Consider the following 26,286-nt stretch of genomic DNA (forward strand, 5'->3'; position numbering starts at 1 on the left):
CCTTAACTATAACTAAATTGTTCTCTCTCTCATCTTCTAACGTATCAGATGCTTTCTGATCTGGTTCCTCTGCTCTCGCCTGTTTGGATTTCCAGTTTCTTCTCCCCTGAATGTGCCCCTAAGCCACCATTAAAATTAAAGTTTAGGTACTTGAATCTGCCATGAAACCTTTTTAACCTGAAGTGATCATATTCTCTCTTGAACGTAAACACGGGACCTGTTAGTAATAACAAGTGTGACACTCAGAAATAGTTTTGTTAATATTTGTGACTAATGTTATTAATCTGGCTATTTTTCTATGTATGTTTTCTCCCCTTTATTAACTGTAAGCTCTTGTATAGCACACGGTAGATGTTATTAAATATTTTATTGAAAAACTTGGCTATGCCAGTAAGGCATCTTTAAAATAGAGATTCCAAATCTGACCAAATTGATAAGCTGTGTGCATACACCAGTGTAAACATAGGTGTGTATAAGAAACCTTTGGTGGCCTTGTTCATTGTTTACTGGAAGATGAACTAAGGCAGAATGAATTTTGAAAGAAAGACAATAGCAGTGAATCTGGAGAGCAAATGAAAATAAATCCTTAGATGAAATTTTCTAATCCAAATTAAGATGGGGTGGATACATCAAAGTTATGGATGTTTTACCCATATCAGGAATTAATCAGCAAATCCAAGGAGACAAAGCCTTCAGGATAAAACCTGACTTAATTGTCATTCATCAATTCAACATCCAAATTATAGTTCTGTCAGTTCCTTTACAGGAGATACAAGTCTGGTAACATTCCTTGGTTATCATTTGGATTACTTGGCTATTTTTCAATTTCACAAAAGCCATTTCGGTCATTGAATATGCTCTCATTCCTATGGTTTGGTCATGACTTATTCTGTGACTTATACCATGAAGACTCGAGCCATGTTAGCTGGAGATGCATGCGTTTATGTCTTCGCTCTCTCCCCAGGGGGAGTGTACGTTTTTTGAAAGAATAGAGTGCCCGTTCCCTTGCAGAGTTGTCACAGCAAACATTCAGTGAGCAGGTGCTTGACTGATTTTAATTTAGGAAGGAAGGATACAGTGGAAGAGAAACTTTCTAGATGAGCAGTTTGTAATGTAATACTGCTGAAATCAAGGCTGGTTGTTTCCTTTTTAGGCAACCCTATGGTATGCCTCTGGGTGTGGAATTGGAATTTCTAGGGACAGGAGACTGTTCCTTTATGTTCCGAGGCAGCAGTCTCATTGAGAATTGATAATGTGAGCATATGTGCCCAATGTCACTTTTTTTTTTTTTTTTTGCTCCACTGTATTTGGAGATTTATCCACTATCCCTATTTTGAATGTGCTAATCCCAGAGCTTTTGATGTTTTTAATTTAGGAAGCAATAGATATTTAGACCGACCTGGGAGCAGTAGCTCATCGCAGAAAAGCTCCAAGAAGGAACAAGTCCCATCAGGAGCAGCGTTGGAGAGACAACAAATCCTTCAAGAAATGAGGAAGAGAACATCCCTTTATGATGACAACAGCTGGATCCGACAGCGCAGTTCCAGTGTCAATAAAGAGCCTATTTGTCTGCCTGGGATTATGAGAAGGTGTGAGACATCTTCGGAATTATTTCTCCTTCTGTACTGAGGGGCAGATATTTAATTTCTAGACGTGCTGGCTGCTTTGGACAGAAGAGATGTCATCATTTCTTTTCTTATGTAAGATTTAGTGGGGGAAAGAGAAGGAGAGCAGATGTCATTGGGCACTTGTCACGGAGCACTGATTAGTGCCAAACATGTGCCAGGTGCTTTGTCTACATCATCTCACTTAATCTGGAAAGAATGTCTTGAGGCAGGGATAGTAATTCTGCTTTTCCATACGAAGAAGCTGTGACTAGAGCAAGGAATGCACTCGGACAAAACCACACGGCTAATAGGTTGCCAGGCTGCATGTGGAGCTCTGATGTGTGATTCAGGTACTTAAATAATTGATGTGGCTCTTAGTGCTTCCTTGGATGCTGAACCAAAAAAAAAAAAAAAAAATTAAACCTCTGTTTATAATGAGATAATGGTTAGATTGGAATCATGAAAGTAGTGTTCACAAAGTGTGGACACCTAATTTTTGTAACTTTAAGGAAAATACAGAGATATAAATTAATTGGAGATGAGAGGATGAACTAAACAGATGTATCTTGGGTAAGTGAATACTGAAGCTACTTTTATTTAGTATTTCCACAGCTGGCAAACTGAGGAAAATTACTGACAACACATTACAGACAAAGGGCTAATTACCTCAATGTAAAAGTAACTCTTGAAAATCAGTAAATAAACCCTGACAACTTTATAGAAACATAGACAAGTGATATGAACAGATAGTTCATAGAAAAAGAAACAAAGTCAGTAAGCATATGACAGATCAACACTTCTCCTAAAACAACAGTGGTATGCCTCGTGGGATTTGTAGAGTTAAAAGGTTGATTAAATCTAGTATTGATTAAATTAAATTAAATCTAGTATTGATTGAATCTAGTATTGATTAAATCTAGTATTGACAATTGTATAAGGAAACAGGAATTCTTGTTCCCAACTGGGTGGGCAGTTTTTTCAGTGTTTATTAAGCAAAAGTTTTTGCGTATACCCCGTGAGCAGTTTAGTTTCTGGCACTTTATCTTCTGGATATATTTGGATAAGTATGCAAAGATATCTCAAAGGATGTACACTTAAATAGTATTGGCAGTAGCAAAAAAGAGAAATAATCAGAATATCTACAAATAAGAGTGTACTTAGTGCTCATTAAATAAATAGTGGCACCCTGATAAGTAGAATACTATACAACTATTAAAGAATGAAAGAGACATCGCTCTATAATATACCACCTCAACAGTGAGTGGGTTAAAATAACAATTCACTACTCTCAAAATTCTGAGAGTTGGCTGGGCAGGTCTTTGCATGGTATTGGTTGGGGCGCTTGGCAGCTGTAGTCATTGAGAGCTGGGCTTGGCAAATTTTTTTGCATGCAGGACCAGATTGTAAATAATTTAGGCTTGGTAGGCCACCCAAGTCTGCGTCATGTATTTTTTGTTGTTGTTTTTTTTAATGACTGTTTGAAAAGATAAAATACCCTTAGCTCATGCATTTTACGTATCCTGGCAGTGGGCTATAACTTGCTCACCTCTGATACTCCACTGAGAGCTCAGCTGGAGCTATTGGTTGGGAGCTGCTGTTCTCCAAATAGGCCTCCACACATAGCTGCTTGGGTTGCCTCATAACCTGGCACCTGGATTTAAAGAGGAAACCTTGCAAGAGGTATAAGCCCTAATGTGCAAGTGCTTATCAAACCTCCATTTGTCTCATGTTTGGTAATGTCCCATTGACCAACACGTCACATGGCTAAGCCCAGAATCAGTGGGAGGGGACCACACAAGGATGTGGATACCAGGAAGATGATCCACTGGGGGCCACCAAAGTACCTTCTATCACCTGAACTGACATGAAGATAGTTCTAAGAAAATGTATATTACATGGAATAAAGCAAGTTATGAAGAATATGAGTTGTAGAATAATCCCATTTGTTTAGGCATGGTAAACATGTGAACACATTACATATGTATATAGACATGGTTATATGTACATATGTAAATTTGTATATGTATGTAAATATGTACTTGCATGTGTGAGGAAGAAGTCTAGAAGGATACACAGTTAACAGTGGTTACCTCTGGGGATTAGGGCAGGTAAATTTTAGGTAAAAGTGTATATACCCTGCCGTATTGCTTGCGTCTTTCTCATCATGATGATACAATACTTTTATAATTTGAAAAAAATACATATTTCAAACTTGGGATAAGAGAGAAAGTTTTAAAAGTAATAACAACAAAATTGACCAGGTAGGAAAAAACCCTCATAATTTGGAGTCAATCTTTGTAGATCAGAATTAATGTCAAGTACATAACGATCTTATTTACAAAGCAGAAATAGGGACACAGACATAGAGAACAAACATATGGATACCAAAGGGGAAGGGGGGTGGAATGAATTGGGAGATTAAGATTGACATATAAACACTATTGATACTGTGTATAAAATAGATAACTAATGAGAACCTACTGTAGAGCATGGGGAACTCTACTTAATGCTCTGTAGTGACCTAAATGGGAAGGAAATCCAGAAAAGAGGGGATATATGCATACGTATAGCTGATTCACATGCTGTACAGTAGAAACTAACACAACATTGTAAAGCAACTCTACTCCAATAAAAATTTTAAAAATTAAAAAAAAATAAATGAAGATTAATTGAATATGAAACATCATGATGCCGTTGATGAAAAGGAACTTTAGCTGTTAAAGGTAATTTTATATGTAACTGGCCTTGTTAGATTCGTACCTGCTTATAAAATACATGGATATTTTAATGACTGTAATGGTGTTAAGTGGATTTCTAGGTGAATGTGTTATATAACTTGGATGAACCCTTTCCGTGTTTCAGAGGTGAATCTCTAGATAACCTGGATTCCCCAAGAGCCAGTTCTTGGCGACAGTCCCCTTGGCTCAACCAGCCTTCAGGAGTCTATGCCACTTCCTCTGTCCAAGACTGCAGTCGCCCTCCACCTCAGCTGCTGTCCACATCGAACCGTGCCTACATGCGGAACCCCTCCTCCAGCGTACCCCTTCCCTCGGCGGGTTCCGGGAAGACCACCGCCCCGTCCCCCATACCGCGCAGCCCTTCCCCTGCGGTTCCGCAGCCAAGCTGCCAGCCACGCAACAGGTGAGGCCCTTTGGATTTTCCCTCTTCTTCCCTTCGTCCCAAGGGGTAGTATTTCATTAAAAATTTCCCAAAATCTTGTCCAAGCTTTCCAATGAAAAAAGAAAAACAAGCCTTTTTGAGTGTGTCAGATTCAGTGTTCCTTTCCCAAATCAGTTCCTTGCTATCTTTCTATGCCAACCCAAGAGCATTTATGGATGTCTTGTGAAGCCATTGGAGGCCTTTAAAATGTTTACTTCATTGCCACTGCCTCGTTTACTTGGGCCTGTGGTCAGTGTCTTAGATGCAGACGGACCTGAACAGTTGTCACTGTGGGATCATAAAAATATACAGTAGCTCAAGAATGCATGACAAATTGATGAGTAAAAGCAGTATTGTAAAATGTTTGACTGTTTTGATGAGACTGTAATATAAAATCATTTTATAGGAACTGAGTATAAAAGGAAAGCATTATAACCCAGACCCATCGTCTGTGGAACTTTGAACAAGCTGGCTTAAAAAATTCTTAAGTTAGATATGGCATTTTGGGTTTTTGATTTCCAAAGCCATTGATTGTCTCTTATGTGGTTTTCCAACATCTTGCTCAGACTACATCAACTGAATTCTGCAGGTCATATGCTGCGGGAAATGTGTGAGAGTTATAATGGTGGGTCTTGACACTTGCCTTTTGGTATGGGTTAAAGCTCAGATTATCAACATGTGTTGGGGTGTTATATCTGTGTAGCTTCTCCACAGATCACTGATGCTTCACGAAGCCACATACAGCAGTGTTTCTGTTGAGACCTGAAGGGAGTTCTACTGGCCTATGCTACTTTTCATCGCTATTGAAATACTGAAAAGTAGAAACACAATGATTAATATTAGGATTTTTTTTTTAAGCTATCAACTAAAGGATTTCGTTCAGAGAAGATATTTTTATCTAGCTAAAATGTTGCTTGTGCCAGGATTTATAAAATATGTATCAGGGAGCTTAAATTAAGAGAAGAAGAAAAAAAAAAAAGAGAAGAAGAGATGAGGATTTTTGGTAAATTTGGAGGGAAGATAGGGGACTGCAGGGTGGGGGGAAGCCAGAGGAGAGAGAGAGTACCTGTTTCCTTACTGAGAACCCTGCCCTCGGAAAGCAGAAAGGAGACGGGGCTGTGGACTTCTCTGCCCTGAAAAGGTCTCTATCTAGAGCACGTGGTGCTCTAACGTGAGGCACTCAACAGCTTTGCCCTTTCCAATGTCACTGAAGTGCTGTGCCGTTCCAGTGGGATGCAAAGATAAGAAGTAGCCTTCACCTTTCAGCCTGGGAGAAGAGATAAGCCTTGTAAACAAAGCAAAGTAGAAACTTGCCTTACCTATCTAAATGGTAGCTGTAGGGCAGTTTTCATGCCATTCTCCACAGAGGCAGTCCTGTAAGCCAGAGGCACAGTCAGGAAAGCACTGATACTTCTGTTTACCTAGAATATCGGGTGAATGAGAAAGAGGTTGAGAAAATAAGGTTGAGGCGGTAGGTTGAATAGACTTGCAACACCTCTCGGAAGCTGGGGCTGCTCTTTCAGTGTTCGATGAGCAGAAGACATGATTAGAGCTGTGCCTTGGTGGGTTTACCTGGCAATATGATGTCGGCTGCATTAGAGGAGGGGGGACTGTTGCCGAGTACAGATGTGGTCTGAGGGCGATAGCATCGCGAAGGGCAGAATGGATTGATTACACAGAAATCGTTCATGTATGTGACTTGATGTCAAGGGTTCCGGCGCCATCGTGGACATCCATCAAGGTACAGTATAATCAAGGCATACTTTGGTTGGCTGGTGAAAGTTTTCCTGCCACAGGTATATAAAATAGTTTCGTAAACTATGATTCACGTTAATACCAGAGTGTGATTTTTAGATAAGAGCTTTGAGCTACTCGGATGAAAGCCACCCTTCCATTCTTGTTCTACGTCTAGGTCGGTCAGTGGGAAGCGCGTGTGCTCCTATTGTCATAACATTCTGGGCAAAGGAGCCGCCATGATCATCGAGTCCCTGGGTCTTTGTTATCATTTGCATTGTTTTAAGGTGAGACTGAGCCAAACAGCCTGCAGGCCCGCATCGCTTTGCTTGGAGAGAGCATGGCTTCTTGCAGCGCTGGGTGTGGACCTGCCACTAACGAGCTGGGTGCTGCCTCTGTCGGTCTGTGCTGCACTTTGAATCACAAATGGCCTGCTACTGCTACTAGGTTCTCAAACCTTGAACCTGGCTTCAAAAATTAAAGCCGGAAGCACTATGCACTTCCTATTTCCAATCTAAGATTCTATAAGTAAAATTTACAGTGCGTAAATGCTTTCTCTGACATGCTGCCACGGTTATTAACAGCATGGGGACATGAATTATAACAGTGTCCAAAGCCTAACTTTGAATAGGGAGAGTATGAAAGGAAAAACAATGTATTTTTACAGTTGCACAGTCTGCTTGCACCTAAGGGGTTCTTGCACATAAGAAAGAAGTAGGGCTCTATGACTACCTTATTTTGCAGTATCTGTCTTCAGAGACACATCTGTTTGATTCTTGAACTTGCGTTGGGCCAGAGAGAGAAATTCCGGTGGTTGATCCTGGAGTCCTGCAGAGCTCAGCTTGTTTAAGCTTGTCTCTCTCTGGCTTGGGTTGTTCCTAGGCATAGCAGAATGAGTTAAAATTATTAGTGTTTGAGCACATGGAACCAAAATACCCAGCCTTGAAGGGAAAGAACCATGAGTGAACCTCACCGAATTGGTGCTGGGGTGAATGCCTGGGGTGACCCACCCCAGGGCAGAGAGCCAGAAACCCAGTCTTGGTGCCCTTCACCCGTTCCTTCCTGTGGTGCTTTATCCTCTCCATTCCCCTGGGAGAAAGGAAGACGCAATTTCTTTAAACCAATCAACGAATCATCTCTATTCTTTTGGTATATTTAGAGTGATATCTTGGCTCTTAAAATTGGCTTTATGAATTCTTTAATGTCTCATCTGGCAGGCTTCCTTTTAATCTAATTATCTTTTGGCCTTTTTTTTTTTTTTTTCCTTTGCTGAAATGTATCTAAGAGCTTAGAAGCTGCATTTTGCTCAATTTTTTTTTTTTTTCTGGGAGTGCCCCAAGCTTTCTTGAGCTAAGCGTGGACGTTTCCTGTTTTTGCTTTTTTTGTTTGTCTCCCAGTGTGTGGCCTGTGATCGTGACCTCGGAGGCTCTTCCTCAGGAGCCGAAGTCAGAATCCGAAACAACCAACTGTATTGCAACGACTGCTATCTCAGATTCAAATGTAAGAGAGCAAATCAGGGAGAAAATTTCTTGTCTTTTACGGAGACCACGGGTTCCCATGCATTTCCCTGAACCTACCACCAGCTCCCCTTCAAGCTCCCTGCCCCAGAGCTCCAGGCTTTAGGAATCTCAGAGTATCCCCTTCAAAGAGGGTCCGGTGAGCCGGTCAGTGGGTCAGTGCTCAGGATTCCAGCCACACGAGGGTGGGTGTAGGACCAAGGAACCAGAGAGAGATGCGTGCTGGAGTCAGAACGGTGTGCTGTGCAGTCTGCTCAGAGTATGCAGAAACTTCTGATGACTCAAGCATACAAATCAACCAAGACCGACAGTTAAAATGAATCTTCTGTATAGACTCTCATCAGTTTCTTGGCTAAGAAACTCTCATCATTTTAGCTGATTTCTAGTATTTACCAATGGGGTCTGATTATGTGATTTAGAATATGATCAACTTTAAAAACTGTGGTTTAAAAAGGTAATAAAAAATAGTCAGTGTATGCTTTGTTACTCTATAATCATATGCTATCAAGTTATACAATAATTTAAAAGGAGAGCATTAATTCTGACGACATAGTGTTTCAGTGTCATTTTTGGAAAAATTGAGTTTTTCAAAAACTTCACGTGCTATTCTGTGTCTAAGCATGTTTTTGCCTCTAAGTGTGTTATAAACATAGGATAGCGTAAGTAGATTGCATATCGTTTATAGCTACATAAAGACAACCATTCCTCCTTTTTATATTTTGAGCCTTGATGCTGGTAACATGTGTTTCTTCCTTATTGTGAAAGGGTGTTTGTTACAAGTGGTATCAGCCAAACCATATGCTTTTGAGCTCTGAGGTATTTATATGGCCTTTATGTGAAGAGTGCTTTGGAAATGGCTTCAGCCCAGTCAACTCTCTCTTATCTGTCACCGTGATTTGAGCCTTCTCACCCTGTTGGTCCAGGCCTTTCCTGGATGCCAGCATTGAGGTTGGAGAGTGTCAAGGCTGGGCATGGAATGGGGGGGCAGTGTGTGTATGTGTGTGAGCTTTTCTCTCTTTAGTCAAAATTCCAAAGCCAAATATAATTGATTTTTGGAATCATCATGGAAAAATTGCCCATGCCTTTTCTCTCCTCCAGTACAAATAATAGAGAGTTGAGTGTAACTTGTTTCTATATCAGCAGTTAATTTTTACTCCATTTTTGCAAAGAAAGACTTGTAGAACCCAGAGGTGTGGTTTGCCCAGCTTTATCCTAAGTGAGTAACAGGATAAGTCTTTCTACCTCATGGGGTCATTCTCTGAGCGATTCCTGCTATGTATCCCAGGTGGCGATATTCAAGTGTTTCTGAATCTAAGCACTTTTCTTTCTTCTCTCCTTGCCTGATCAGCTGGACGGCCAACCGCCATGTGATGTAAGCCTCCACACGAAAGCACTGTTGCAGATAGAAGAAGAGGTGTTTGCTGCTGATATAGAGCTATAAATATATGTTGTATGTCCTTTTGCTCTCTTTTTTAAAAAGAATAATACTTTTTCTGGCCTCTTTAGATTACATCAGAGCATTATAGTCTTGGTAGAACCTGTATTTTTGTTGTTTATTTATAAGAAGGTAATTACGTGTGGGGAAAAGTGCAGTATTTCCTTTTTGAATTCAGCATTATAAAAGCACAAGGGAAAAATAAGAACTTCAAAATATTTTTTTGATGCTGATAATGATCTAGTTTGACTTTCTAGTGGTGTTTTGAGGAGGGTTATTTTATTGTTTTTTTTTTTTTTTAAGTTTTGGAAACATTTGAAATAGTTAATATAAATATGTAATTGCATTTGCTCTGTTTATTATAATGTATTCTAAATTAATGCAGAACCATACGGAAAATTTCACTAAAATCCACCCCCAAATTTGCTTTCTATATCCTTCTTTTCATTTATGTAATATTATTAAATTTTTTTTTAGCTTATATGACATTTTATTTGCTTGATGAGGGGAGCTCTATTTTCTTCACCAGAATTGTCACTAAGCAATTCCCAATAGAAATTGCTTCTTTTCATTCATGGAAAATCATCATGGTTTGTATGCCAGAAGTTTTCTCCAGAAACTAGTGAGCCTTTCTGTTCAACTGCATTTGTAAATAAACTTGCTGATGCATTTAAAGAGTGGTTTTCTTCTGTGTGTGTCTCTGTTTGTCTCTCTTCCAAGCCTTTTAATTATGTTTCAGTGGGTGGCTTTTCTCGATACTATGTTTTATTTAGCATCTTTACTGAGGTATAAATTGACATACAATAAAATGCACATATTTAAACTGTACAGTGACAGGTTTTGACATGTGTATATACCTATGAAACTATGACTGCAATCGTGATATTGTTTTTCCTGAAAAATTTTAACAGGAAACTTTATTTTTGATGGAAAGTTGTTTTCGAATGCAATACGTTTTTATGGTGAGAGGTGAAGTGAATGGTGAATTGTTGGATGATTTACATAGAATCTTTACATATTCTTTTGCTTCCTCAGTGATAAGTTTAGAAAATCTGTAGGATAAAAAAATCTATAATGTTTTAGAAATCTGGAGTGAGAGTGCAAGAACGCAAGACTTTAGCATGTTTTGAGCAAAAATATAAACTTGCTTGAATCCTTTATAACAAGGAAACTGGAGTGGTTAATTCTAGGATATGAGAACTGTACTGGGATAGGTTAGAAATATATAAGAAGCTGTAATGTGGGAGAAAATAAAAAATTTAGTTCCAGTTTTTATTTTTGTTTAGTATTCTTTATTTCTGATTATTAGAGTAATGTGTGTTTTTTGATGAAAATTTATCAAGTACCTAAAGCGTAAGGAATATAATTCTCAATTCCAAACTTCAAAGACAAGAGCTCTGTGTTTAAACTCAATCCGTACATAGTTATTTATCCTGTGTTCCTAGTTAACATTGGCCTGTGAATTTTTCCATGTTCTTAAAACCATTTCTATTTATTTTTATTAATCGTTGCACAATGCTCCATTGTTTGGTGCTGTTAATACTTATCTGATAGTTCCTCTACTGCGTGCATCTCAATTGTTTCTAATATTTAACACTTTTTTTAAACAAATAGATTTTATTTTTTTTAAAGTGATGTAACAATTACTTTTATTTTTTCCCCATTATTTTTATTTTTTATTGGAGTAAAATTGCTTTACAATGTTGTGTTAGTTTCTGCTGTACAATGAAGTGAGTCAGCTATATGTATACCTGTATACCCTCCCTCTTGGACCTCCCTCCCCCCTTCCCTCCCTCCCCCATCTAGGTCACCACAGAGCACCGAGCTGAGCTCCCTGTGATATATATAACATGGTTATATATACTGTATGTATGCATATATTTCTAGTATAAAGTCTGTGATGGACTCTCCATGATCATATCTATTTGTTTATATTATTTTCATAGACATGAGATTATTGGCTCAGAGGTTATGTATCTTAGGGCCGTCATGATACATATTACCACAGTGGTTTCCAGAAAGATGCTACCAACTTAGACTCCCACTAGCACCACACAGGCTTGTTCATCTCAATGCATGTTCACCAAAAGGAGTTTCCGTTGCCTTGTTCTCTGCCTGACATATAGTAGCCCTCAGTATGCAGTAGCTGAATAAATTAATAAACCACTGCTTCAATTTCTGTCTTGTTAATTCTGCTTGTTCCTGCCTCTAGCACAAGCTTTAATTCTTACCTCACAGTTTTAGTTTTCTCATCCAACATCTTTACTGATCAGTACTCCTTTTCATCTAAATCCTTTGTCTTTTCATCTTAACCTTGTATACTGTTTTTTTTCTTCTCTGTACATTCTTACGACTTTTTTCCTCATCTCTCATATTATCTTGTTAAGTGTTAATAATTTTGTTAGTACAAGTTGTTAGGACAACTTTCAGAGATTTTCTTCTAAGACACTGGTGTTATAGCACCTTTGTATATGCCCATGAGAATTTGTAACTTCATTTAGGAACAAGGAAAGATTCAGTCATTCAACATTCTTTATTCAAACGGTATGTGCCAGGCACAGTTTTAGGCACTGTAGATAGTGCAATGAAGAAATACAAAGTCTTGTCTCTGGGCTTAGATTTCTAGTTGGGGGAGACAATGACAAATGCAATAAGATGTAACATGCATGTGGAGATAAAGGCGTTGAAGAACAAATGAGCAGGGCAAGGAGGCCCCATGAGTGTTGGAAATGAAAGTTCCGTGATGCCTTTTTATATGGGTTGTAGAGACAGCCTCTCTGATATTTGAGCCAAAGCCTGAAGGATTGAGGGAGCAAACCTTACAGATATCTGAGGGGAATGCATTCTGGATATAGAGAAAGCAAGTTCAAGAGTCTTGAGGCAGGAGAATATTTGGTGTGCTCAGGAAGCGACCATGTGGTTGGGACGGATCAAGTGAGAGTGATATGAGCAAGGTGTGGGGAGGGGGACGCGGGTCTGCTGAGCAGGACAGAGACATTGGAGGGTTGAGCTGAGGAGTGAAATGAACTGACTTATGTTTTAAAATGACTGCAGACCACCACATAAACAATAGGTTGCAGAAGAGTAAAGGTAAAAGCAGGGAGGCGAGTTCGGAATCTATTGAAATTGTCCAGGCAAAAGATGTTCACTTCAACGGGGCGGGAGCAGGGGAGGTGACGAGGAGTTGGCAGATTATACAGTGTGCATATGTATCTCGAAGATGAAGTGACAGAATTTGGTGATGGATTGGATGTAGCATAAGAGAAAGGGAAGAGTCCAAGTCTCAAGTGTTGTCTTGAGCTGAACGTGGAACCACCACTTTCTAAAATGGATAAGGTGGTAGGTGGAGCCCAGTTGGGGTTGGTGGGGCAGGGAGATCAGAGTTTGGTTTTTAAACATGGTGAGGTCTGAACAGTGTATTAGATAAACTAAATGACAGTGTCGAGTGGGCAGCTGGCTGTGCAAATCTGGAGTTCAAGGCAGAAGTCCAGGCTGGAGATGTAAGTGTAGGGTCATCAGTATATAGATGGAATTTAAACTGAGAATCAAGAGGACATCACCTGGATTCTGACTAATTAGAGCAAAGAATATCTCAGAAGGACCAATTCCTGGGGTCCTCCAGCATTGGAGATCAGAGATGCAGAGGCAGGAGAAGAACCCACACACTGGTGTTCTGGAAATCAAGTCAAGAGCGTATTTCAAGGCGGAAGGGACCTGCTGTGTCAAAGGCTACCCAGAGATGCAGTAAGATGAGAACCCAGTTGATGACTGGAGATCATGTACATTTTGGTGTTGGTGGATTGAGCACCTCAGATGTTCAGTTGGAGGGGTCTTTCACGTACTACACAGTACCCAGCCCAATTTCCAGTGCCTAGCAACCTCTGAATGTCGTGATGTGTTGTCTATTTACCCAGTGAGATGAACTGAGGGAGAGCTTGGAAAGCCATCTCCAGGCCACGTTCTGTCCGTACCCTCCCCCATGATATGTTAGGAATCAGAGCTGCACTTCCCAGTGTGTTGTGAGTGAGTTCCGTTGACGCATGTGCTGCTTCCCCTTTACCACTTGCCCTGTAGTTTTGGGGACTCTCAGAATGTCCTGGAAACAGAGGTACTGGGGTTAGAGTGCACTGGCTGCTTCCAGAGGCAGAGACAGCCAGCTGGGTTCTGTTCTGCCGTGTTGTGAGACGCAAACTTTGGGTCTCTCGGCTGAGGCCCCGGACTTGGTCGCTCTGCCTCACTTCAAGCTACAGACAAGCTTTGGTCCTTAAATTATGATTCACAGTTGAGTTTCATGGTAGTTGATTGAAATTCTGTACCCTTCCACCCCCCGGAGTCTAGCATTGCCAGTGGTAGATCTCAGTGTTAAGGCTTTTCATCACTTTCAATGTCTCCATGTATGCTTTGTGGGAAGCAGGGAGAGGCCAAGTCAGAAATTGCCGTCTAGGTGCCATATATTTTTTAAATTAATTAATTAATTTTTGGCTGCGTTGGGTCTTCATTGCTGCGCACAGGCTTTCTCTAGTTACGGTGAGCAGGGGCTACTCTTGTTGTGGTGTGCGTGCTTCTCCTTACGGTGGCTTCTCTCGTTGCGGAGCACGGGCTCTAGGCACACCGGCTTCAGTAGCTGTGGCTCGCGGGCTCAGTAGTTGTGGCTCGCGGGCTCTGGAGCGCAGGCTCAGTAGCTGTGGTGCATGGGCTTCGTTGCTCCACAGCACGTGGGATCTTCCTGGACCAGGGCTCGAACCCGTGTCCCCTGCATTGGCAGGCGGATTCTTAACCACTGCGCCACCAGGGAAGTCCTAGATGCCATATTAAGACATAAGAAAGTTCTACGTTTTAAAATTTCATAAATATTCTTTAAAGTTACCCTTTATAATCTTGACTTAAAGAGGCTGTAGGTACAAGTGTATCCTCTAGCCTTTCATTTGTTTTGTTTACACATGAGAATTATCTGTGTGTTTATGGGGAGGAATAATCAGAGTGCTGGGTCCATTGGGAATCTTTACAAGAGGCAGGGATCAAAAAATATCACTGTCATTTCTGCTGGCACACTTCCTGCTTCTTCCTACTTGAATTGAGCTTGGCAATTGAGTAGCCAAGAGAAGAGCTCTTTGTCCTCTGTGTTTGTGGGAGAACCACATGGGGGGAGAAGATGGCACATGGCCTGTGGACAGCCAGCTTCATAAGACAAAGCCAAGGAAGGATTGAGGGGCCAGGCCATTTGTGAGTGGCAAATTCTAACATTCAGTCTGTCCCAAAGAGGTAGTGGGGAGGAGTGAGTGAGTGAGAAGAGTAGAAGGAAGGGATGATTTCTTCAATAATTTTGAGAAATCAAAAGTTTTTATTTTATGGGTAGGCATGACTGGTATAGAAGGGGAGAGGATGCTTTTATCCCCTGTAGTCATTAAAACCCGGAGCCTCTGCAGTGCTAGATTCAGAAAGGAAAGTAGCATGAAAATTAAATTTGTTCTATTCAAGAATGTAATCTAGGCATTTTATTCAATACTTAATTTTCATTTCTATCATGGTGTGAGAAGTAGCAAAAAAAAAAAAAAGAAATTAGCTGGGTTCCAAGGAATAGGCCTGGAATAATAACTACTGCCTGATTGTTAGTTGAGAGACATCTCTAATAGTGTATATGCCAGGCCTGGGATTTTACTCGTTTTATTTACCGCTCTAACATCAATCAATACTTTTTTTGCAATCTGGAAGAGGCGTTAAGGTGTGCTAATGCAAGTCCCAGTTTATACCAGTAAAAATGGCATAAAAAGAAATTGAACTGTTTGTAGTGAGGTGGATGGACCTAGAGTCTGTCATACAGAGTGAAGTAAGTCAGAAAGAAGAAAAACAAATACCGTATGCTAACACATATTTGGAATCTAAAAAAAAAAAAAAGGTTCTGATGAACCTAGGGACAAGGACAGGAATAAAGACAGAGACGTAGAGGATGGACTTGAGGACACGGGGAGGGGGAAGGGTAAGCTGGGATGAAGTGAGAGAGTGCCATGGACATATATACACTACCACATGTAAAATAGATAGCTAGTGGGAAGCAGCTGCTTTGCACAGGGAGATCAGCTCGGTTCTGTGTGACCACCTAGAGGGGTGGGATAGGGAGGGTGGGAGGGAGATGCAAGAGGGAGGGGATATGGGGATATATGTATACATTTAGCTGAATCACTTTGTTATACAGCAGAAACTAATGCAATATTGTGAAGCAATTATACTCCAATAAAGACGTTAAAAAAAGGCATTTCAAAACCCTAGTATGTGTTTAAAATCCATGTGTACAGGACAGGAAAAAAGCAATTTTCAGATTAATGTCATAAAACATGGAGGGAGTGTATTTGATGAATACAAAGCAATCCTTAGTCTCATGGAGGGGAAAGGCACATACCCAAAGGATTCTAGTGCCTGGTAGAAAAGACCAGGGCTACGAGAGAAATCCAGTGTGTGACAATCCATGAGACATTTACATTTACATTTACATTTACTCAGTTGTGAAGCAACTTCACAGCCGAGTTGATATTTGAACTGCATCTTTAAGAGCAGACATAATCTTAGCAGATAGAGCATGCAGAAGGAACAAAATACCATTTCTGAGTTGGGATCAAATCCCTAGAGGTGCCTCCCTTACATTGTATTCGATCGAAACTATACACACTTTGGCCTCTTTTGCAGAGGAATGAGGAGATCCCTAGATACACTATGTGGGATCATGTCTCCATGGAGTGGTGAAGATCTGACGTAGGGTGGTGAGACTGCAAAAAGGAATAAGTCAATGGATGAGAGATCATGACACGTGTCAAAGACATGACACGACCTAAAGAGAAGCAAAAGAATAACTGTAGGACCCCAAGCCTGGGTAGTGTAGAGACTGATATTGTTGAGAAAGGAAATGAGTTCTGTTTTGGACATGCCACAGTACTACAGGGTTGACATACATGGAGAAGAAGTAGGTGAAGGTAGCTGGAAGTAGGGGTTTGGGTTTAAATAGAAAGAAGTGACATCCATTAAAGGTGGTTCCTTTGCAAGCTCAAACTGACTTAGATATAAGTTTATTTCCTCACCTGAGAGAAAGTCAAGAAGGTCAGTTCATCCAGCAGTTTAATAATGTCATCAAAGGCCCATATCATTCGTCTCGGGCTGTTTGGCCATCACAACCCTGTCTGCTCCTGAGGCTGCTTATTACCATGGTTGCAAGATGGCAGATAGGCTGCATGCTTCTTTTTTCATATTCACTGGAAGAGACTCTGAGCCCTCATTGCTCTTCAGCGTATAAGGGACCTTTTCCAGAAGCCATTAGCGAAACCTCTCTCTTCTCATAGGCCAGCCTTGGGTTATTTGACCATTTTTGAACCAGGGGGCCCCCTTAAGTGAGAATCAACTTCCCGGTGATGCGATTGCTAACTAATGGGAGTTTGGTGGAGTAAATGTTGGGGGGTTAACCACAACGTTTACCATAGTTAGCCTTTATGAATTCTCTTAAAAATTGAGTACTTGTATGAATATTATGTGAGACCCTGTCTTTCAAAATTAGAACCTTGTAAGTCAGCGAGTTTCTTAAGGAACACTATAGAGAGAACAGGGGAGGGGACAAGAATATTTCCTTCTGTCGTACTCACCAAGGATCATGGGAGGGAGTACTTGAGAAAATTTGATCTGTTCAAGCAATCATGAAGAGATCATGGTGGTGATGAGGTGAAAAATTGGTAACCTGGATAATTTGTAAATACTTGTGAATACTTTGTGAATATAAAGTGTGAAAAATAGTCTCGTACTTTTTCCGGTTTCTTCTATAAAAATTCATGAAAGGGAATGGTGGGTTAAATGCTCATCTTCTTATGATTAAATATTAAACTTAAGATTGTGGGTTTTAGGTACTGTAATCCCATGATATTGTTTAATACATTTAGTTGACCCAGTAATTCTCTTGGTGATTCTGTTTGACGATTCCGTGTGAAGCTCTTTAATGCTTACACTGTAAAGATCCTCAAAGCTCGTCATGGAGAGTATTTTTCAACACCAGTTTTATAACACAATCCTGTGAAAGATTATCAAAACTCCTTGCTATTAAAATTAGATTGGGAAAAATAGGATTTATTGAAAATTCCATAGGAGAGACCTATTAGAATCAGGAAAAGGAGGGAGCAGTGCTTTCTAGGTTACATTCAGGCTTTTAACTTACATATTTTTGTGTGCTACTTGCTGTTACTTAAATTTTGTGTGTGTGTGTATTTTTGATAGCTAAAGTGCTTTATTAGATCTGTAATGAGTTCAGTGTCACAGACCTGCATGGGAGGTGTTGGACTGCCTGTTGCCATTTCAGGCTAAATAGAGAGTTCTTCTTACATTTGTCAGAAGCTCATTTGCCCTTTCAACCTGTTCTACGGCAGCAGGAAAACATGCATCACAGATGGCCAAGAGAGCTCCTGGGTCAAGCTTGCAAGTCCTCTGTGTTCTTAAATCCATTTCTACCTCCAAATCAGACTAGCTTCCTGGGAGCCCTTAGTTGTAAAATACTGACTTTGTGTCAGTTTCAAGTTCGGATGTATAATGAGGTTTAGGATATCCATGTTGCCTTCTTTCTGAATACATTTAAGTTCTAGGGTCAGGAATATAGCTCACAGCTGAAGAGGAGGCCAATGGAAGTGCAGAGAGAAGCCAAGAAAGAGCCTCTCCCATGACCTGAGTTCACCTTAACAAGTCTTTATTGAGTATTCATTGTGTGCCAGGTGTATTAGGGACACGGTACAAGTGTGGTATTTTCATACTATAAAATAACTATGAATTCAGCTATGAAAATTGACATTTTTATAATTAAAATTATTTACAAACAATTTTTTTTCACACACACACACTGTGTTTTATTTTTACAAGAGATAAATAAACTGACACCAAGCATTGTAAATGGATGATCCCAATACAAACAATTTTTACTCAAAATTAATATATACTTAGAGCCCCATTCCACCTGAAGGCAAGAAAACTCAAATCTAGTCTTGCCTATTTCTTCTCTCCAGCTTTTTCAGATTTAAGTCCAATCAAATCAGGATATTCCCTAACCCCTCTTCTGCCCCATAGTTGTTGTCTGACCTTGGCTTGGTTTACATGGTGACAGAGTCACGGCCCCGTGGTGGGCCTGTGGAAGCACCTTGTTCTATGCACCTAGTTGCTATGCCAATGATCACTGCAGCACCTAGCATCCTGTCTGATCTTTCTACTTGGTTAGCCCTTCACGATGGTATCCACTGGGGTGTCAACTCTCCCATCTGATCCATGGCTTGAAGGACCATGCAGCACAGGTCACCCAGTGTTCAGCTTCAACCCTCATCCCTTCATCTCAGGCAGGTCATCTCTTTGGGTCAACAGGTCTGCTCTGTCAGCCAAAGGTCCTCTCTGCCCCTTGATCCTGAATCAAATCTGCAAAGTCCCTCTTTCACATAAGGAAACATACAGCTTCCAGGGATTAGGATGGGAACATTATTTGGCGTACCACAGTCACTTTGATATTTACCAACTAAAACCAGGAGTTAGTATTCTCCCCTTTTGCCACTATTTAAAAAGAGATCATTAGGATGATTCCGACTTAAAATGTTGAAGTTTTTTCTCAAATAATATTTATAAATGTGTGCTCATCACTAAAAGTTGTAATAAAATGACATTTGTCATCTCAGTAGGCTTCATTTTCAGTGGGATAGTGGTGGTTCCAGTGACCTCTGTGTTGCCCGTTTTGCCTCATTTCTTTGGGCGCAGTCTCTAAAATGATGGGCAAGATGATCCATTGTGCTGTATGAAGAAAATATTAGAAAATTTATTTATATGTGTTTTTATATTTGAAAAGAAACATTTTTAAGCATTTCTGGTATTTCACAGAAGGGTTGACACAGACACGCTTGTCTTTATGGCTGTGTTAGTCATGTGTAGTGCAGAATGTGTAGTGTAGCATGTAGATGTCCTGAGGGCTGAATGGGCACCCCACCCTGTGGTGGGGTGGACAATGGTTTCTTCATTTGGCATGTTGTGATGTATTACAATTTATTTATGTCATCACTTTGCAAGCAAGATTTTTAGAAACATGAGGAACATGAAGAAGAACATCTACAATTTTTCCAGTGATGCATAAAGTCAAGTAAGATTTAATCTCTCCTTGACATACTACATACAGTAATAAATGTTTACAAGCATCTTTTGAGCTTACATAATAGCAGATGCATATAACGGCAATCCCCTTGCTCTTCCTACTGAGGTTAAAATGGCTGAAATAAAATACCGGAAATAACATGGAAACTGACACAAGTATATTCCTTTGTCAGTAAATATTGCTGGAAGAGGCACAGAAAACGTCACTGAAGTAGAGAAGAAACAAGAATGAGAACAAATAATTCGGTGTGAGACGTTTGCTCCATAATACAGGTGTCTCTATCGTATCTCAGCTTGTGGTATTTGCTAAATTGTTTCAATGATGAAATACAAAAAGAACTATGAGCCATTAAAATGTTTTAGGAGACTGATACTCAACAGTAAGTTACTTCTTTATTAAAAACAAGGGACTTCCCTGGTGGCACAGTGGTTAAGAATCCGCCTGCCAATGCAGGGGACACGGGTTTGAGCCCTGGTCCGGGAAGATCCCACGTGCCATGGAGCAACCAAACCTGTGCGCCACAACTAGTGAGCCTGCATACCACAACAACTGAAGCCCGCGTGCCTAGAGCCCATGCTCCACAACAAGAGAAGCCACCGCAATGAGAAGCCCGTGCACTGCAACAAAGAGTAGTCCCTACTTGCCGCAACTAGAGAAAGCCCACGTGCAGTAACGAAGACACAATGCAGCCAAAAATAAATAAAAATAAACAAATTTAAAAACATTTTATGGTAAAACTGGGTACATTTACCCATTGATGGAACGACTATTTTGAAATAAAAAAGATTCCAGAATATAGTTACAGAGTCTCTATAATATTACTATATTATTTTTACTGCATCATTTATTGCAAGTTTTAGTCTCAAATTGTGGTCAGAAATTAGCAAATGTGGTTCATTTTATAAAAAACAGGATCTTTTTTCAGCTTTATTGAGGTATAATTGACGAATAAAATTGCCAGATATTTTAAGTATACAACGGGCTGATTTGGTACACACGTACATTGTGAAAGGATTTCCCGCATGGAGTCAATTAACACCTCCATCACCCCACACAGTTATTCTTTTTATTTGGTGAGAACATTTAAGTTCTACTCTCTTAGCAAATTTCAACTCTACAATACAGTGTTATCAACTATAGTCACCATATAATACATTAGATCCTCAGACCTTACTCATCTTATAATTGAAAATTTATACCCTTTTACCAATATCTCCATATTTCCTCCACCCACAGCCCTGGGCAACCACTTTTCTACTCTTTAAAAACAAGATCTTTACTAGAATAAAATAACATTTTGTAATGAGATAGGAAATGACCGTGAAAATATATTTTTGCTACACTTGATGGCAACAATGTTTGATGGCTTTGTTTTCATTACTTTGGCAGTGGTTGAAGATATTTTGCATTTTTTCCTTTGCAAAAAAAAAACGGGGGGGTTTCAAAGTTGTTGACCTTTTCCCTAAGTGGCTGCCTGTAGTTTTCCTAGTAGATATTTAAAATACAAAAACAAGCTTAATAATCTTCTTGTACAATAAAGGTGATAAAAACAAATACAATGCGTAACCCCTTTTGAAAGAAACATATGCTATGAGAGAACAGTTTGAAAATTAAATGTGTAAAAAGTTTCCATTGTTATATGGTTTTGTTGCAAAAAAAACCCTAAATATTACACACATAACAATTCTCATTAGAAACTAAAACGTTTAACAGTATTTTCAAATGATATATTTTTAGCAAAATTTGAACCAGTTTGTTTATACACAAAAGGCAGAGGACTCAGTGAGTGAAGGTAGTGGGATGGAAATCAACTAGCTCATCTTTTTTTAAAAATAAATTTATTTATTTATTTTTGTCTGTGTTGGGTCTTTGTTTCTGTGCGAGGGGGCCTCTTCATTTCTCTAGTTGCAGAGAGCGGGGGCCACTTTTCATGGCGGTGCGCAGGCCTTTCACTGTTGCGGCCTCTAGTTGCGGAGCACAGGCTCCAGACGCGCAGGTTCAGTAGTTGTGGCTCGTGGGCTTAGTTGCTCCATGGCATGTGGGATCCTCCCAGGTCAGGGCTCGAACCCATGTCCCCTGCGTTCGCAGGCAGATTCTCAACCACTGCGCCACCAGGGAAGCCCCAAGCTCATCTTTAACAAAACGTCTGCCTAAATGGTAGATGGCATTGAGCAATGAGTAGTTGCTTAGTAAATTACTAAGTGTGACTCAGTAAACCAGCCAAGGACAAACTCCTTCCACCTGTCCCTTTGTGCCAGCCATGCACACCAAGGATGCCTGTACATTCGTCCACGACAAAATCTTCCAATCTTTGTATCACCAATCAAGATATTTGGTAAGATCAGAATATTCAATCATATTGTGTTCATAAAAATATCTAGAAAAATAAACATTTTGAGGGAGGAAAGGCTTTATTTTCGTGCAGCAACGAAGACCCAACGCAGCCAAAACTAACTAAATTTATTTTAAAATAAATAAATTAATTAAAAAAATAAAAATGTTTACAGTTCTGGCAACTGAAACCGAAAGAAGTAAAGTATCTCAGACCAGAACTGGAACTTCGGTCTTGTCTTGTTTGGGGTTTTCCCATCTTAAATCTTTTAAATGTATTATTTTTTTTCTAACGTCTTTATTGGAGTGTAACTGCTTTACAATGGTGTGTTAGTTTGTGCTGTATAACAAAGTGAATCAGCTATACATATACATACATCCCCATATCTCCTCCCTCTTGCGTCTCCCTCCCACCCTCGCTATCCCACCCCTCTAGGTGGTCACAAAGCACTGAGCTGATCTCCCTGTGCTATGCGGCTGCTTCCCACTAGCTATCTATTTTACATTAAATGTATTTTTTAAATTCCTCCAGGTGAAGGGAATTGCACTAAAACACACATCTGCTGGAGAATTGGAGCATTAGCAGTGGGACTCACTCTATTGTTTGGTTTTAATACACATGGGGTAGAAACTTGAACTTTCAGAGACACAAATCTCCATGTGAAAAGCCTTTAGTGATCAAATAAAGCACTCGGTCTCATCCTGAATTTTGCATTTTTCCATTAAGAGCTGTATTTACTTGTCCCCCAACTTGTTGATGGTTGGATCCAAGTTTTCTAAATATTTTGTATCACCTTCATGGCAATTAGCACTTAGAATGAGGGGCAGGACGCTGTGATGGTTAAGACAACAGTGCTGGGTCACAGGGTCTGTGGCTCCCTGCTTACCAGAGGTGTAACCCTGAGTGACTTACTTTCCCTCTCTGTGCCTCACTTATGTGTAAAACAAAAATAATATGGGGATTACTAATAACCTATATCTCAGGAGCTTCTTGTGACCAAGAACAGTCCCAAGTCAATTCATGTAACGCTCTTAGGAAAGTGGCTTGCCAGTAGAAACAGATAATGCACGTTAGCTCTTCAGCTGAATGGCAAACGCTGAGTGTTGGAAGAAAGAATAAATAATCAATCTTCTAAAAACTTTATTTCGGCTTTTGAGATGATACAGAGTTGACACAATTTTAGAAAATCAACAATAAATAACAGCTGAGAGTGCAACTATGTTCCTAATTCCCCATTTCTTTGGAAGGGTTTACTTGCAGCGTTCCTTTTATGTATTTTTAACAATAGGTGGCAGTGTTGGCACAAGATGGGGAAAAAAAATCCACCAGGTTTTTTTTTTTTTTTTTTCCCTTTCCCCTTCATGTTTGATAACTTTCTGATTAGTTTTTGAATCACCGATCAGTCCAGTATTAGTAGTCTGGGCACACCCCAATGCTAAGTCCAACAGGAGAGCGACTGAAGGATTAACAGGAAATTTAAATGATCATTGCTTCATAAGGAGAAAATCCGGGCTGTTGCCATGTGGAGAATCTAGGTCCTTATTTCTCTATCAGATGATTACACCCTATTTTAGGGCTTTTTTTTTTTTTTTTTTTTCTGCGAGGGAGTAGATTTAGGAACGCCTCAGCTCACTAACCGGCGGTCTGCAGGCTGTCCCGGATTGTGCTGCCCGCTTAGAGAAGCGGTCCTGTCTCAGGCATCTCCACGTTTCCTCAGCTAATGAGCCACCTACACTCTGCCTGGGGGATTTTGTTGCAACCATTCCTGACTCTCTTTGTGGGAGAGGCGAGTGACTGCCAAGACATTCCGGTCTTGCCTTTAAAAATAACCAGGTTTTAAAATAATTCTCATATTGTTTTAAGATTTTTCACCTGGAGCTTCTCTGAGAAGGGTGAAGGTAAGATTATCACCTGTTAAAATGAAAAAAAAAAAAAAAAAAAAAGCAACTGACACAACTGGGCAAAGGCATGGGGCCCACAGAAAGATGAGGAGCGTTCCTACTCCTCCTATGAATTAGATTTTTACAATGTTAATTGAGCCCAAAGATTTCCCATCAGGCAGATGAACTCTTTAATGGATTGGGGCATATATCTCTGTCTTTATATCCACACACACACACAATTTTTATTCATTCAACCCACAGATATATTTTGATTGCCCACTAAGAGCTAGGTATTGTTTACTGAAAAGCAATATATGACCTAAAAGTTGAGAATTGTTTTATTTGGTGGACAAAACTGAGGACTTAACCCTGGATGGCAGCCTCTCAGATAGCTCTGAGGGATTTCTCTGAAGAGGTAAGGGAGGAGCCAGGGTTACAGAAGTTTTGCCACAAAAACCAAGCAGTCAGAAGGCAAGGACTCAGAGGCAAAGAATATACAAATCAATTTTCACTGCAAAGTAAAGGAGCTGTTACAGTGGAGGATTACTGGACTGAATGTCAATATTATGACATAGTATGAGTGTGTTTCATGTTTGGTAATTGCAATCATTGTTGCTTTTGTTGTGGTCATCCATGTACAATGCTTGGTGTCAGTCTATTTATCTCTTGTAAAAATAAAATACAGTGTGTGTGTGTGAAAAAAAAAAACAAAAAAAAAACCAAGTAGTCAGAACATCAGAAGATTGTGAGCTCCCTGGTGGCCTAGAGGTTAGGATTCCGGGCTTTCACTGCCATGGTGGCCTGGGTTCAATCCCTGGTCAGGGAACTGAGATCCTGCAAGACGTGCAGCGTGACCAAAAAAAGAAAAACAAAAAAAAAGATGACTGTTAATTAAAGGAAAACCAGACATCTTAAGTTAATGAATTTAGCGCTTTTCTCTGGATGGGAAGATGCAAGGGTCTGGGCTCATTGAAATCATTCCTTTGATGTGCACCCTAACTACTAGGGCCAGTAGCCTGCTTTTCTCCATCCTGAATCCCCTCCGGGTGCACAATCGGTGGTGACTGCAGTGGCTGCTTGCTTGATGACCACAACATCCTTTGTTTACTGATGTGGCAGGTGACATTTTTCATCCACAGCACTGATATCAACAGTGCAGATAAAGCAGTGAGTGAAACACGGAAGTCACCCCTCTTGTGGTGCTTATATTATAGGACACACAAATGTGGCAGGTGGTAAGTGCTGGGAAATAAGTGGTGTAAAGTGATAGAGAGAGATGGGAAATGAAGGGGATTCTATTTTAGATAGGGTGGCCAGGAAAGGATTCCTGAGTGTGGTGACGTCTGAGCAAGCACCTGAATTACTATAGATCGTTCCTGTCTCCCCCCAGATTCATATGTTAAATCCTAATGCCTGACGTCATGATATTTGGAGATGGGGCCTTTGGGAGGTAATTAGGTCTTGAGAGTGGAGCCCCCCACGAATGGAATTAGTGCCCTTATAAAAGAGACTCCGTAGAGATCCCTTGTCTTTTCTGCCATGTGAGGACACAGTGAAAAGACGGCCATGTAAGAACCAGGAAGTGGGTCCTCACCAGACACCAAATCTACTGGCACCTTGATCTTGGATTTCTCAGCTTCCAGAACTAGGAGCAATAAGTTTCTGTTGACTAGAAGTCACCAGCCTATGTTATTCTGTTATAGCAGCTCGAGCAGACTAAGACATGAATGAAGTGAGGGAGTGAAACAGGCAACGTTCTAGGGTAAGACTATTCCAGAGGAAAGGGCATATAAATGCTCTGAGGAAACTGGGTGATAAGTCACTGAGACAATCAGGGGCAGATGCAGATTGATGGGGTCTGAAGCTTATGAAAATTAGCCACCCGCTTTAAGAGAGAATACAAAATTAGATACAAAAGTGAATATGTGAATAAAAATCCCAAGAAATGACAAAATTGTAAAAGTTGACAAATTGTGTAAGCATCAAAGTCCAATAAAGACATTTATACTCATTAACTGCCTGACACACCTATGAAATAGTTTTTTCCTGTAGTTTTGTCTACATACTCTTTGATTACTTCTTCATATGACGCTGGTGGTATAATACATTTTTATAGAGATGATAGATAATTTAGTCTTTCCTTTAACATCGTTGAGCAGAATATTACTGACAGTTTATAAATTTCTTTCCACTTCACACTTCTTTTTGGTTATGCCATGTAAATTTTCAAGATTCTCAGAGTTGAAAAAAATCTCAAAAATTTCTTTGAAATATGAACTGTAAGATTTGGAAGAATTTTCCACAGAGAAAATTCTGGTTTCGTTCATTTCCACTATGAATACTTTAAAAACTGGATCCTGTGGAACCACATTCATATCTCATTTGACTTTCACCCTCCCGTCTTCACATCCCGACGTTGGAGGGCGGGTCAGCGTGGAGAGGGCCGGGCATTTCCTGGAAGCCCTTCGTGAACCA

At 40.1% G+C, this 26,286-nt stretch overlaps 1 protein-coding gene across 8 annotated transcripts in view; it reads left to right on the forward strand.

Annotated features, from left to right (window-relative positions):
• The window catches only part of LMO7 (LIM domain 7), a 196,371-nt gene extending 186,244 nt beyond the window's left edge, over nt 1-10,127 (forward strand). For all 8 annotated transcript variants that reach the window (XM_036832020.1, XM_036832025.1, XM_036832027.1 and 5 more), the window contains 5 exons: nt 1,376-1,589; nt 4,470-4,748; nt 6,679-6,787; nt 7,898-8,000; nt 9,366-10,127. In XM_036832020.1, the coding sequence (XP_036687915.1) occupies nt 1,376-1,589; nt 4,470-4,748; nt 6,679-6,787; nt 7,898-8,000; nt 9,366-9,388 (728 nt within the window). In that variant the 3' untranslated portion in view covers nt 9,389-10,127. The remainder of the gene's footprint in view (nt 1-1,375; nt 1,590-4,469; nt 4,749-6,678; nt 6,788-7,897; nt 8,001-9,365) is intronic.
• Nucleotides 10,128-26,286: the final 16,159 nt, after the last annotated feature.

Source organism: Balaenoptera musculus, chromosome 18 (genome assembly GCF_009873245.2).
Source record: "Balaenoptera musculus isolate JJ_BM4_2016_0621 chromosome 18, mBalMus1.pri.v3, whole genome shotgun sequence".
Taxonomy (NCBI): Eukaryota; Metazoa; Chordata; class Mammalia; order Artiodactyla; family Balaenopteridae; genus Balaenoptera; species Balaenoptera musculus.